The sequence below is a fragment of the Rhododendron vialii genome, chromosome 10a, assembly GCF_030253575.1.
Source record: "Rhododendron vialii isolate Sample 1 chromosome 10a, ASM3025357v1".
In the NCBI taxonomy this organism is placed as follows: Eukaryota; Viridiplantae; Streptophyta; class Magnoliopsida; order Ericales; family Ericaceae; genus Rhododendron; species Rhododendron vialii.
The window spans coordinates 6809470-6824437 of NC_080566.1; the positions used below are offsets into that span (position 1 = coordinate 6809470).

Sequence of the window (14968 nt, forward strand, 5' to 3'; positions counted from 1 at the left end):
TTATTTTTTGTGTGCTTTGAAAATTATGCAAGGTGTAATTTAAAGCACGGGAGGCAGATTATGAGTTGGAAATTGCATCATGATCAATTGATCATAAACACGTACACTTGAATACAAATGGTCCAAGTTGAACCGTACATCTGTAGAGAAGCCAAATTCAAAAGTTTCTCGCAAAAAAGTCCTATATAAACTACCTAAAGAGAGCTCGGGATTGCTGACAACCCAACCCCAGTGAACCTAGCTAAATTTCAACTGCAGGGTTTGGGTCAACTGGTGTAAGCTCTAGTACTCTATAAACTCTCTATTTCAAGAAACAAGAATAACTCCCTTACGGAGTTTTTCGTAAATTGAGTTTACGGAAGCTCAATTTCGCGCGTTTAAAGTGTTTTTGGATGGTCTGAATTGAAAATCAATTTTGACCGATAAAAATTACTAATTGTTACCGGTCAAAATTGAAAATTAATCTCAACCATTGATTACGTGAATGAACGGACGAGATTGTGCGAAGCCATGAAAAACTTATTCACGGCTCTTCTGTGAATAAGTTTCCCTCTTCGAGAAAATAGAAAACTACGGTTGGATTACTTCTCTGTTAAGTAGTATTCTGTACCTCAACCTGTAAGCCCGTTTTAGCTTTTTGTTTTTGAAGCAATACGCCCTCCAATGCCTTTTGACTTCTTTATTGGAGTACTAGCTTGTAATTTACTCGTGCAAAATTATTTGCCGTGCCATGCCTTGCCTAACCGGCAACATGCCATCATTGTGCCATGTCATACCTTGCTCAGTGACAAGGCTAAACCCGTCAAAAGAGTATGCCGTTTTCAATGTTCTTTTCAAGCATTACCCACGGGACTTGAAAGCACGATGAACTGAAGCCAAACGGCCGAGGAAATCTAGTTTTTGCTTTGTAGAGCCATGTCATGCCTTGCATTGCCCTGTGACAAGCAATTGGCTTGCTATGCCTTGGCTACCAGCCGTTACCCCTATATAGTTTTTGACTGTTTCATTGTGCTAAAATCCCAAATAAATTAAATCTGAAGGTGTGTTCCACTAACAAGAATAAGTAATTATTATTTGAAAAATAAATACTTATTATTTTTTATATTAAAGGTAATGTATTGTAAGAGAATGACTTGTCTCATAAAATGAAAAATAAGTACTTAAAAAATAAGAACCTTAGCAGAACAGGGTTGATCAGTTATTAAGCTATATGTTTGGAAGCTGCAAATTGAACTACAAACTATATTTGTACCTAAGAACTGCACGAAATTCTGGAATGAAAACATCAAATCAAGGTTCTGAATATCGTACCGGCAAGAGTACCGGTTTTCTTATTAGTATGGTACGTACCGGTACCGGTGAGATACTGGATACCGTTTCGGATTGATTGCTATTAGTGTTATTTTCCTATCTAAAAGAATTTATAGTACTCCTTTTTAAAACAAAAAAAATAAAAAATATTCTGGTATTTGTCTGGTACCGTCCAGTATTGTCCGGTACTTGAAGAAAAAAATAAATTTAAAAGTAAACCGGTACTGACCGGTATCTCCGGTACTGTCCGGTATTGGCCGGTACTGGCCGGCAATGACCGGTATGTGAGCCGAAACGGAATTAGAGGTGTAGGATACCGAATATGAACAATACCGATACATACCGGTCTGTACCGGCCGGTACGCTATGGGATTCATAACCTTGGATCAAACTTAGATAACTCGAAACAGAGATTAAGCGCCCAATCAAATAGGATGAATGATTGTGCGGTTCGTAGATTTATATTTTCTTTTTTCTTTTTTGAAAGGGTATTCCTATTTTCTTTATTGCCCTGTTTTCACGGATTGATTACGACAGCGCAAAGCTCTTAGATTGTGTTTGACAAAAGAATAAAATGGTCATTCTTACCCCTTGGCCACCCCTTGTCTTAGCATGCCGTGAGCAATGCCTTAGCCACTCCTTGTCTAGGCATCCCCGAGGCCCCGCCTACGTCTCCGGACTCCCTAACATTGCCGTTATCCACCACATTCCTACGAACCGCCCATGTCACCGCGATCTGGAACTAAGGCACCATGGCATAAATTGGTGAATGATGTACTCTTTTTCTTAACAAACTAAACATTGGGATAAATGATTTCAATGGATTATCATTCCACTTTAATCCACTTCATCCCACTTAAAGGCATAGCCAATACACAAACATCACTACTTGCTAAGTGGTGGAGGAGGAGATGTAGCAAGGCCAAGGATTCCCCTTGGCTGAAAGTCATTAGAGGAAAGTATGGATTGGATCTAAATTGCTGGCTCCCTTACTTATATGGAACTAGGGCTGATAAACGAACCAAGCTACTCGAGTCTGAGCTCGTGTTTGTTCATTAAAAACTTGTTCAAAATTGGTTTGTTACATAAACAAACCAAGCTTGAACATTTTTTTGAAGCTCATTAAGATTTCAAGCTAAGCTTGAACAAGCTACTACTGGCTTGTTCGGCTTATTGTGTCTAAAAAAAACATCCAAGCTATTTGAGATCGGCTTGTGTTTGGCTTGACTAAGCTTGTTTGTGATTAGCTCATCTTACAAACAAGCTAAACTTGAACATATTTTTAAATCTCGTTAAGTTATCAAGCCGAACTAGATCAACTACCTACTTGACTCGTTTGGCTTGTTCTATCACCCCTACATGAAACAGGATCGGTATAAAATATATGGACGGACATTTGCTCACTTGGGAATCCATCTTCATGCCTTGGATACCTAATCCAAGAGGGCTTTAGGAATTAGGATGCAGGTAACATGAGGGGAGATCTTGATGCCGGAACTTGGGAGCTTCAATTCAGGAGAAGGTTGTTTGTGTGGGAGAATCAACAATTAATGGAGAATCTAAGAATAAGTCAATTGAAGAATCGACAATTGGAGGTTAACTATGATAGGTACCTAAGTCAAAAATTCACAAACAGAATTTTTGAGCTTCCGTACGGCGACGGTGAAGGCATCTTGCGAGGACGGCTACAACAGAAACAAGCTTCACCTTTATCAAGAAGATCATGGTTCTATAGCCACCTCTACAAGCTTCACCAAATCGGTTTTTTGTTTCTTGAGGCTTTTTTTTGTTTTGTTTTTATTTCTTGCATTTCTTGGACTCATGAGTCCTTTGCACTAGTTGGTATTGACGTTGTGCCTGTTCAATACATCAAACATTAAAATGAAAGGTATCAAATATATGCATCAAACATCAAAATGACAGGTATCATATAGCACTAAGCCTACCATCAAACAATACTTCAACAATCTAAGATTCCATGAATATGTACATTATAGCACAATTCTGCTTGAATGAGCCTAATTCTGTTTGTCTGGGGAAGATCAGGATTATGGTGGAAGACATCAAGGTTTGGGCATCTACGAGGAGTTGGTCTTTCTCCTAGTGCTGCCGTGAGAACAACAAGGCAGCCCATTGGCTCGCCTCTAGTAGTCAGAATAGGAGTTTTCTTTGTCATCCAAGTTGTTTTCTGCCTGGTTTAGATGCTCTCATTGTTAGAGATTTGTCGTTTTAGTTTCTTTTCTTGTATCGCTTGATCACCTCAAAAAAAAAAAAAAACTCATAATAGTGCAACAATCTGAGATTCCATAAATCCGACACAGGAAACTAAAAACATAGAATAAGCAAAAATATGAAGTTAACAAATACACCTCAGTAATGGTACGTAGACCAGGAAAAACTGTGTTGTTAATGGTTAGAAACAAATGCAGCATTAATTTCGTAAAGTGAATTAGACGGAAAAAAACACCCAACTATTTTCAAATACAAAAAAAAAAATATTGTGTAACAAGAAAATAGGTTCCCGTTCATTCCCTACAGGTGGGCGGTGAGATCGGTCCCTCAGGATTGGTCGAGATGCGCGTACGCTGGTCCGAACACTTGAGTCATTAAAAAAACAAGGAAACAATACCACTGAACATGCAGCTTTTCATCACGTCCCCAACACTGGATATTTATTTTTATGGGTGCTGTGACAACATTAGAAGATATGAGCTATGGCTTCTAAAGATTAACCTTGTTTCTTCCCAATTTGCTGACCACTAGACTTTTGCAGCTACTACGGTTTTAGTAACCATAGTCCATATTTTAATTGTCTTTCATAGACAACTACAGAAAAAGACTTAAATTGGTGGCAAATTCCTCAATTCATAAACTTGCTTCACAAACCCATATCAGGCAAAAAGTAAAAATACTCTCCTTGATCCACTAATGAACTACACTTAGGTGTCAGCCATCTGCAAATGCAATAAGTCAGGGACTGGTTTTGATAAGCAAATCCAATTCCTTTGTTGTGGCTCAAAAACCACTTTCTTAACTTGAGAGTGACAAGGTCAGATGAACAATTAAGACAAAATTTGTTATCAAGAAAATTCCATTTCAAAACACATTCAATAAAACCCATGTAAAACATTTCTCGACATTAGAATAACAAATTCGGAAATAGCAAGATTAATACCATATTTGGAGGCAAGTAAACCCCATTCGAAGATAAGACAAGTAAACTCAAGACACAAGACAACAAACATGGCTGTCCGTTGTCCAAGCCATGAAACTCAAACCTTTCACTCCTCTGCATCTATTTGCATACTGGATGAAACTGCCTTGGAAGACTGTCCAAGAGACCTCTGAGAAGCTGATAGGAACCCACTCATTTACCTTATTCTATACCTTCATTAGGATTGCAACCACCTAAACAACTCATGAGCCCATTGTGCAGCCCGAAACGTATTTTCCAACAACTCACATCAAGGTTTACAAAAGCACATAGTGAGTTATATGTATGACTCAAATGTGTCCATCATGCTCATTGTGTCTCTTGACAGAAACCAAACTCTCAGTGTATGGAAGAACTTGTAAATTTGGAGGTGGAGGATGACCTTGCACTTGATCATGGACTTCATACTCCTTTCTTTCTCGAGTATTAAGGTTGTACGACATCATCTGTCCATAGCCACGCTCAAGTAGGAACTCACCGTTTTGCCGAAATCCCAATGCCCAGTCGAGTCCTTTAAAAGGGCCAATAGTGAACTTTTTAGTCCATGACACCTCAACATCCTCTTCATTCATTACCCATATGTCAAAGGACTTCTCCAACAAAAACAAGTCAGGTGGAAACACATATGGATTACACCACCACTTCGGATAAATAACCATGGCAAGGGAATCGTTCAAAACAAAAAGTTTATTTTCACCATGCTGGTCTAACAAGCAAACTTCTGGCACGGGCATCTCTTCAAATACCTCATCGGTCATGCTAAACGTCATAATCACCGCACCACCATTATCGTGACTGTTGGCATACCAGAAACAATCCCCATTCCACGACACATACGAATCATGACAACAATGGAAACCAGACTCGATAGGGGACTTTGCCTCAACTTCCCTCCACGAATCTGTACTCAAGTCATATATTTCAATCATTTCATCAATGCCCCTAATGTTTAAATCTGTACTCATCATGGCGAATCTAACCACTTTATAATCATCTGTAAAGAAATGAAACCCAAATCCCAAATTGCTAATGTGGTCATTTTTATAAGAAGGTTGAGGAAGTATCCTGAATTCTTTCATTGAAGGGTTGCATAGCACAATGGGGGAATTTAAACCGAACCGGGTGAGACAAACGATGCCGTTACAAGGACCCAAGATTCGCAGTGCTTTAATATCTAGACCAGTGGAAGATATGTCTATATCTTCAACTGGGTTTTGGTCGGGGACAAAGGACAAAACGACGGCCCCCTCGCCGCCGTCCAGGAATCGCTTAACGAGGAGGCAGTCGGTGTTTTCATCGGCGGCGATGAAGGCAGCGCGTTGGTGATGGAGGGAAATAAAGCTAGGGTTTCGGATAAGAGCATACCAGTTTTTGCAGACTGACTTGAATTGAAGGAGGGATTTCACAGGAAGTCTCCACAGAATCTCCATGAGCAAATCTTCGGATAGCTTATCGATCGCCATTTGATTTGATGATGCTATTGAATAGTGATCCCTGTGGTTGAATTACGACTTCTATCCCATCTTTCCTTTCTCTTATTCGTCTCTAATCTCTTCTCTCTCGTTTATCAACTTGTGATGCCCACTATGGGACGATTATAAATGAACTTGAACCGACGGAAATTACGGTACACACCCAGTTTGGTTGGGGAGTGCCGTAAGCACGAGTAATTTTTTTTCGTGTCACTAAGAATATGATCACATACTACACACTAATGAATCGATTTAGTGTTTGAGCCACTAGCTAGCAAGTACTTTACGCACCGGTAATTTCAACCGGAATGCGTAGTACTGTAGGCATGAACAAACACTAATGCATCTATATAACCAAATTATTGAGATGCGTAACCAAATCATTGAGAGGCATAACATTTTACAAAATAAGCATAACAATTAAAGGAAGTGTTTGATTATGCCTATCAATGCTTTGGTTATACGGGTGTATATAGTACGGAGGTGTGTACTATAGTATTGTCAAAAACATTCTATTAAAAAATTCCGGACGAGTTGTGTTCGGAGTCGTGTCTGTAGACTTTTTGAAAAATTGTTGATAACTTACATTTATCGTTAATAGGGAATTTTTAGAACAAATATATTTTAATCTAAGTAACTTTTTTCTTCCAAAGGACTTGTGGGGGTCAAAACTTATAGAACTTCCGTAAATTAATCTGGAAAACTAATAAGTACAATTAAAGAAAATATTTAAAGTTGTGTAGGGGCTTGGACCCTTCCACAGAAGCCGTTCCACTTTCTAGAAAAGAGAAGGTTTGAAAAAAGAAGGTAATTTTAAGGTCAAAAATTATGTGTTTACGCAAATAATTTTTCTACCAATATGAATCTTATTTGATAGATCTTATTGAGATCTTTTAAACAGTGCAAAAAAAAAAAAGAAAAAATATTTTTCATTTTCGTTATATTTGTGTTTAAAATTACCTTCTTTTTTAAAAAGAAGGTTTTACACCTCTTCCTAAGTGTACCTCCCCACCAATCCTCATGCACAAAAAAATGAAAAGGAAGTACCAAAAAACACACAAGGGGTGAAGTGGAAATGAAATAGAAGAAACTTAAGTCAGAGGATCTCGATGAGATATTAATTTAGAGCAAGATTAGATGGCAAGAGGATCTCGTTTTTTGGTTTGTAAACTTATTATTGTGGAGACAAAGAGATAAGAGTGCATATGAGAGGGGTCAACCAAGTGTTGGCTTTGTCTGGGAAATTCAATGAGAGAGTTGAGAGTTAGGTTGATGTGTAGTTGTGGTTTATCTTGTGTACTCTACAAGTATGTGTTTATGTATCGTGTGCAATTTATTGGAAACTAAACGAGGACAAAGAGAAGAAGAAAAGTTGGGAACCCCTTCGGCCCGTGTGAAAGAGAGAGATATGCAAGTTGTGAGATTGTGCAATTTCGTGTTTTTAACACTAAGTTATTTGGTGTGTTTGTGTGAAGATTTGTTCTCTAATTTTCCATCATCGTTCACCGGCTCAACACCTTTTACTTGAAAGGAAAATACAATTTGGTCTCAACAAGAGAAGGAAGTGCAAAATTCAATTATATTCGATCATTCGCCCACCTCACGATTCCATGTTGATAATTTTTTTTTTTCCCCTCTGCCTGTTTTTCCTTTCTCTTTAACACATATTAACACAAAGCTGAAACAGCTCACACAGAAGATTTTAAAAAATCCGGACCAATTGCTTCTCTGGGCTTCCAATATTCATGGTCTAAGCAACAAAATCACCTCACCACTAGATGATATTCATGAATTTCACTTTGGTGGTTCGAATTTTAATAAGATGTATCTGAAAATTTAAGAACAAATTCTCGAAATATCATTGATACTGATGCAGCGAAAGCTAATAAAAACACGAACTACTAAATCGAGTCCAAAATCCGTTGATTCATAACGAATACTCGGAGATCGAAATCATTCTCTAAACCTGTTTAGTCAAAGAATACCCAAGAATAAAGGCATCAAACACTTTGTTGATTCCGTAGAATACCAAAGAATTTGGCATAAAAAAGAACACTCATTATAATTTTATTAATCATCAAAAACTCCCCGCTCTCTCTCTCTACCTTTCCCAGAGAAACCCCCCCTCCTTTTTTCCAGATCTGGCCTTTCCGGGGGAGGGGGCCGCCGCCTCCTCTCTCCCCTCCCCCCCGAGCTCCACCTCCCCCTTCCCCTCCTCTCCATCTTTTCTCCCCCACTCCCTTCTCTGGGTTTGTTTTTAGATTTCCTCCGTTTTTGGTTTTGGTTCGAGTGTTGCTGAGTTCGATTCCTGACTCCGGTCGGCGGCTTATGAGTCTGGTTTGGTCCGGGCTCCTCCTCGACCTCAAGATCTAGTGGCGGGTCTGACGATTCAGTGGGCGTCGATGGTGGGCTGCGAATAACGGCGAGGTGGGGGGCGGCGTTGAGGTTTAGTTATTTAGTTATTTTTCTTTCTTTGTCTTTCTTTTTCCGACCGTTTGGCTCGGATTCTACCGGCTGATTTGGGTTTCCCCCAAATCAGTCCGGTTTGGTACCAGTTTGGGTTCCCCAAATCTGGTGAGGAAGAGGTGGTGGGCGAATAATCGACGCCTTTTGAGGATCGTCCGAGTTTGGGGTTGTTGGTGGGTTGTGGTTTGTCCGGGTGCTGTTGTCGGTGAGGGGTCTGCTCTGACCTTTGTTCCGGTGAACAGCTCTCGCCGTCCAGATTTCATATGCGCTTATCGGGTTTGAGTTGGGGTCCGGTCCGTTTGGATTCTCTACGATCTAGGCCTTGATTGGTTCTCATTTGGCGAGTTCGCCGGTCTTGTTTTGCAGGGGGTGCCTGTGTCAAAGTCTAGATAGTTTTGACTCATTCTTGTATTTTTTGATGAAATTTGTATTGCCTTCGGGCATTGTTATGAAATGAATTGACTGTGTTTCAAAAAAAAAAAAAAAATCAAAAACTCCCTAGCCCTTAAGACTTACAACCTTACTTATAAGCAATCCTAGTAATACTAAAAAGGTAAATTCAAATTAAGAAACTACTTCCTTATTAACCAAGATACTACTAAATAAAAAGGAAAATTAGATCAACCTAAGTATGGAAATAAATAATTCTAGACTAAGAATACGAAATCACAAAATTTCCTAATCAAGCACTATTTAAATAATTATTATATCTTTCATGAATTCACGCTTGCATTAGATACCACACATCAATTGCATGCAGTATCATACTAATACTTACGATAGTAATTTGCTATGTGCGCATATTAATTTCCATTAAACTTGATGTAGAAAGGATAAATTTGGACGATAAAAATTAATTTTCTGGGCACGTGATAAAAATTTGGGTGGGGCCGGGGCAAATAACCCATCGGCTAAACATGGTTAGTTCAAACTATGCTACCCATTTTTTGGATATACGTAAGAACACCCGTTATTGAACCCATTCGTGCCTTTCAAACAACAATTGGGAAGATTGCCAAAAAAAAAATTACTTGAATAAAATCTACCCCACAAATAAAAGTTACAGTATCACACTTCAAGATTAGAAGAGAGCATGTTATTAGGAGCACAGAAACAAAAGAGAAATGATTTTCACACTTCCTTTTTTGAAAAATGCACTTCATCTCGTCTTTTAATGAAAAAATTACACACAAAAGTTTCCCTACAGGACAAGAAATGGAGTGCATTTATTAAAAATGGGAGTGTGGAAGTGGAAGTCATGACCCAAACAAAAACTACATTGATGTTTGAGCAAAATGGTAAAGAGGATATGGACTCACAATTCAATAGGTTTTTCTCAAAAAATTTTTTGTTTTGTTTTTTTGTTGTTGATGAACCACAGAAGCAAGGAATGACGAATAAAGACCTCCACAATATGCAGCATTGCAGCTTGAAACTATACGAAAAGAAAGATAGTTAAACATTTTTTTGCCGATAACTCAGTATCCGCTCCAATCGACCGACTTCCAGATGAACAATTCCACCGCCCATTAACGGAGACATTACATCACCTCATTCATTACTACTGGTTTGATTCTTTGAACGAACAGGCCAAAATCTAAACATCCCAAAAGAGGCACCAATGCAAGACAAGAGGAGGAGTTGGGGAGAGGCAAAGGAAACTCAATCAACTCAAACGGTCACTTTCAAATGAGAGGGAGCCACCCATTCTGAAAAATATCACATAAAATGGAACCACAATCCAATGGAGGCACCTTCTATGATACGTTGCCTGATCATATTGCCTAAAATGGAACCTCAATCCCATGGGAACAACTGAAGATACATTTTGCATTAGAAAGGAAGCAAATGAACCGAAAAGTGACATACTAACAGAAAATGTATGCACGAGCCAAACATTCCTGAACCATCAACTCAATAGCCACATCACATATCTTTTTAGAAGTAAAGGCAGATAATATTTAGTTATTTACCCAGGGCATATATCCATACCTGATTAAGTTCTCCGGTAAGAGTTAACTCAAAAGCTTTTAGGTGCCAAAGTGACGCCACGAGATCCCCTGTCCGACCCCCTTCCAGACAGGCGCCTGTCCGACCCCCTCTTGGCCGTTGATCTCACAAATCAACGGCTGAGATGGATCGAGCGATTTTTGCTCCAAAACGACGTCGTTTTGAGCAAGAAGTGCTCGGCCCATCTCAGCCATTGATTTGTGAGATCAACGGCCGAGAAGGGTGGGATAGGCGCTTGTCCAAAAGGGGGTCGGACAGGGGATCCGAACTCAAGTGACCGCTTCCGTATAGATCTCTATATGAGAATAGATAACAACCTAATTGACAGCAACTTTTGGGAATCCTTCAATCATATACTGCATAGATATATATCGTCGAGGAAAGAAGACAAAAATGAGAGAGGAAACTGTGTTTGGCTTCCTCTTATATGAATGTACATATTTGAGTATCAAATATATGCATCAAACATCAAAAGGACAGGTATCATATACTGTAGTACAATGCCTACATCAAACAATAGTGCAACAATCTGAGATTCAATGAATCATCAGGTGAGTCAGGTATTATATAGCACAATGTCTACCATCAAACAAAATTGCAACCCATAAGGAAAAATACGAAGTTAACCAATACACCTCAGTAATGGTATGTAGACCAGAAAAAACTCTCTTGTCAATGGTTAGAAACAAATGCTACGTAGTTTCGTAAAGTGAACTAGATGGAAAAAACATTTCAAATAAAAGCAACAGCAATTATTTAACAAGGAATAATACCACTGAACATGCAGCTTTTCATCATGGCCATAGCACTGGATTTTTTTGGGTGGTGGGACAACATTAGAAGGTATGAGTTATGGCTTCTAAAGATTGACCTTGTTTCTTCCCAATGTGCTTCTGATCTTGTGCAACATCATTCACCATTGTACTTTGGTAGCTGCTAGGGTTTTAGTTACCATAGTCCATATGTTATGGACATTTACAGGAAAAAAACTAAAATCGGTGGCAAATTCCTCAATTAATAACTTCCTTCATAACCCCAGCCAAAGAGTAAAAATACTCTCCTTGATCCACTAATGAACTACACTTCGGTGTCTCCCTTCAGCAAATGCAGGTAATTCAGAGATTGGTTTTAATAAGAAATTCCAATTTCATCAAACGGTCAATTTTTTGTTGTGGTTCAGAAACCAGTTTAATGTGTTTCTTAACATGAGAGTGAAAAAGTCAGATGAATGATTAAGACGATATTTGTAATCTAGGAAATTCCATTTCAAAACACATTCAAAAAAACCCAAGTTAATTTAATGTGTCGTACAATAGTGTCTTGACATTAGAGTGACAAAGTCGGAAATAGTATCATTATTCATTAAGACCATATGCGGAGGCAAGCAATACAGAAAAGACAAGTAAAATCAGGACAGAATATATTGAACATGGCTATCGATTGTCCCAGCCATGAAACTCAAACCTTTCCTTCTTTGCATATATTTGCATACCGGAAGAAATCGCTATAGAGGAGACCTCTCAGAGGCCGATGTGAACCATTCATCTACCTTCTTCTTTTTCCTTTAGCAGTATTGGAAATGACAGCAACCACCTAAAGGACTCGCAAGCCCATTGCGCAGCACATACCGTACATTTTACCACCTGAAGTTCACAAAAGCCCATAAAGGAGTCATATCTACGAATCAAATGTGTCCATCATGCTCATTGTATCTCTTGATAGAAACCAAACTCTCTATGTATGGAAGAACTTGTAAATTTGGTGGTGGAGGATGACCATGAACTTGATCATGGACTTCATACTCCTTCCTTTCTTGAGAATTAAGGTTGTATGACATCACCTGTCCATATCCGCTCTCAAGTAGGAACTCACCATTTTGTCGGAATCCCAATGCCCAGTCGAATCGCTCAAAGGGTCCGACAGTGAACTTTTTAGTCCACGACACCTCAACATCCTCTTTATTCATCACCCATATGTCAAAGGACTTCTCAATCAAAAACTCTTCAGGTGGCCAAAGAAATGGATTTGACCACGAGTTTGGATAAATAACCATGGCAAGGCAATTGTTCAAAACGAAGAGTTTCTTTTCACTGTACTCATCTAAAAAGCAAACTTCCGGCACGGGCATCTCTTCAAATACCTCGTCGGTCATGCTAAACATGATCACTGCACCACCATTATGGTAACGGTATGCGTACCAGAAACAATCCCCATTCCACGATGTGTACGAATCATGACAACAGTGGAAACCGGACTGGAAAGGAGACTCAGTGTCAACTACCCTCCAAGAATCTGTACTCGAGTAATATATTTCAATCTTTCCATCAATGCCCCTAGTGGGTATACCCATACCCATCTTGGCAAATCTAACCACTTTATAATCATCTGTAAATGGATCATACCCAAATCCCAAATTGCTCCTACGGTCATTTTTATAAGAAGGTTGAGGAAGTACCCTGAATTCTTTCACTGAAGGGTTGCATAGCACAAGGGGGGAGTTTAAACCGTATCGGGTGAGACAAACGACGCCATTACAAGGGCCCAAGATCTGTAGGTGTTTAATATCTAGACCAGTGGAAGATATGTCTATATCCTCAACTGGGGCTTCGTTGGGGACAAAGGATAATACGCCGCCGCCAAGGCCGCCGTCGAGGAATCGCTTAACGAGGAGGCTGTCGGTGTTTTCATCGGCGGCGATAGAGGCGGTGCGATAGTGGTGGAGGTAAATAAAGTTAGGGTTTTGGATGAGAGCATACCAGTTCTGGCAGACTGACTTCAATTGAAGAAGGGTTTTCACGGGAAGCCTACACAGAATCTCCATGAGCAAATCTTCGGATAGGTTTCCGATCGCCATTTGCATTTGCTCTGTATTTGCTACCAGTGCTGGAAGAGTATTTGGTGATGGGTGACGGAAGAGTATTTACCGTTCATCTCTGAGATGGAGTACCTGTAAATAGGTTTTTGACGGAGTCACACGATCTCACTTATCCGTCTCGGCAAATAACGGTCTGAATCTTACAAAAACTTTTTTGAGAAAGACTTTTAAAATTTAAACCGTCCAAAATTCTTTTAAACGCGCGCAATTCACCTTCGGAAAAGTTATTTTAAAATTCGAACCATCCAAAACATTTTTTTTATTTTTGATATATAACCCTAGCTTGTAGAGAGAAGGAGGAGAAAAAGATTTGAGAGAGAGACTATGTTTGAGACCTATGAAATCCCTCATTTGAATTAAACATTTTTGGATAAAAAAAAAAATTAAGCATTTTGGTGATAGATGAAAAGAAAAGTATGAAAAAAAGAATGTTTTGATTGGCCATTCTATTTTCTCATCCAATCCAAAAAAAATGGTGAAATTTGGTAAGAAATGATTCCCTTTTTTTATCTCTCATTTTCTCACCATTCAAAGGTGATTAAGGATATCATAAAATTCATAAAACGAGAATGTAAGAATCAATGATTTGTCCATTAAAAAAAAATGAATAATCCAGATTCACACTTATATGAATTGAATGGTCCCAGAAAATGTCTCATTACTTTAGGCCAAGTAAGGGTAACCTCAAATCAAATGTCCACTCACGTGCGATTGTAAGGTGTGTTTACTTCTCTTCTTAAGTACCTCCCTACTTCCTAAAACAAAAAAAACAAAAAAGTACCTCCCCGCCAATCCTCATGCACAAAAAAATGAAAAGGATCAGAACTACCAATAAACAAAACTACACAAGGGGTGAACTGTGAAGTGGAAATGAAATAGAAACTTGAGTCGCGTGTGTGTGTGAAAGAGAGGGATATGTGAGTTGTGAGGTTATGCAATTTTGTGTTTTTAATAGTACAAGTTATTTGGTGTGTTTGTGTGAAATATTTGCTTTCTAATTTTCCATCACCGTTCACCTGACTCAACATCTCTGACTCAACACCTTGTACTTGAAAGGAACAAACACTTTGAACTCAACAATAGGCAAGGCTGTGGCTGTGGCTGTGGTGATTTGGTCGTCAGCTTGGCGTTGAGGCAGTAAGGCTGTGGCTGGCAGAGGATGGGTTGAGATGAAGGCTGAGAACGGCAATGGTTTTTGGCAACAAGCGGCAGCTGTTTGGCGGCGGATGGGATGCGAGGTTACGCCGGTTTATTTGCGGCAGTGGCTTTCCAATCGTTTTTGGGACCGGCGACATACGGCGGGTTCACGGCGGTCTTGCTTTGTGGCAGCAAAGGGTTGGCGCTTCGGATTCCAAATTTGCATTTAGGGTTTTGGGGTGTATCTGGACTTTATTGTTGGGCTAATACCCTTGTATTTGAAAGAGATGAAGCGTAAATACTTTCAAAGATCAATAAAACTTTTTCGCCTTTAAAAAAATTAAAAACTCCCAACCCAAGATACTTCGAACAGAAAAGGGTGACATAAGACATTGCGGAAATAGGAAAAATGTAAGCTGTATTTAGCATCCTCCTACATGAATGTACATAGTAAGTCGAATAAATATCAAAATACAGGTATTA

General features: G+C 39.2%; 2 protein-coding genes across 2 annotated transcripts; both read right to left on the minus strand.

Annotated features, from left to right (window-relative positions):
* Nucleotides 1–4384: 4384 nt before the first annotated feature.
* LOC131304557 (F-box/kelch-repeat protein At3g17530-like) lies at nucleotides 4385–6113 on the minus strand. Its single transcript, XM_058331825.1, has one exon. It carries the CDS (start codon nucleotides 5986–5988, stop codon nucleotides 4816–4818), a length of 1173 nt encoding a protein of 390 aa, XP_058187808.1. The 5' UTR covers nucleotides 5989–6113; the 3' UTR covers nucleotides 4385–4815.
* A 5039-nt stretch (nucleotides 6114–11152) lies between these two features.
* On the minus strand, nucleotides 11153–13428 carry LOC131304556 (F-box/kelch-repeat protein At3g23880-like). The gene has a single exon (XM_058331823.1). It carries the CDS (start codon nucleotides 13331–13333, stop codon nucleotides 12158–12160), a length of 1176 nt encoding a protein of 391 aa, XP_058187806.1. The 5' UTR covers nucleotides 13334–13428; the 3' UTR covers nucleotides 11153–12157.
* Between the last annotated feature and the right edge of the window lie 1540 nt (nucleotides 13429–14968).

Bases quoted from the DNA above. Each gene is read 5' to 3' on its own strand.
- LOC131304557 (XM_058331825.1), bottom strand. From the start codon at position 5,988: ATGGCGATCGATAAGCTATCCGAAGATTTGCTCATGGAGATTCTGTGG.
- LOC131304556 (XM_058331823.1), bottom strand. From the start codon at position 13,333: ATGCAAATGGCGATCGGAAACCTATCCGAAGATTTGCTCATGGAGATT.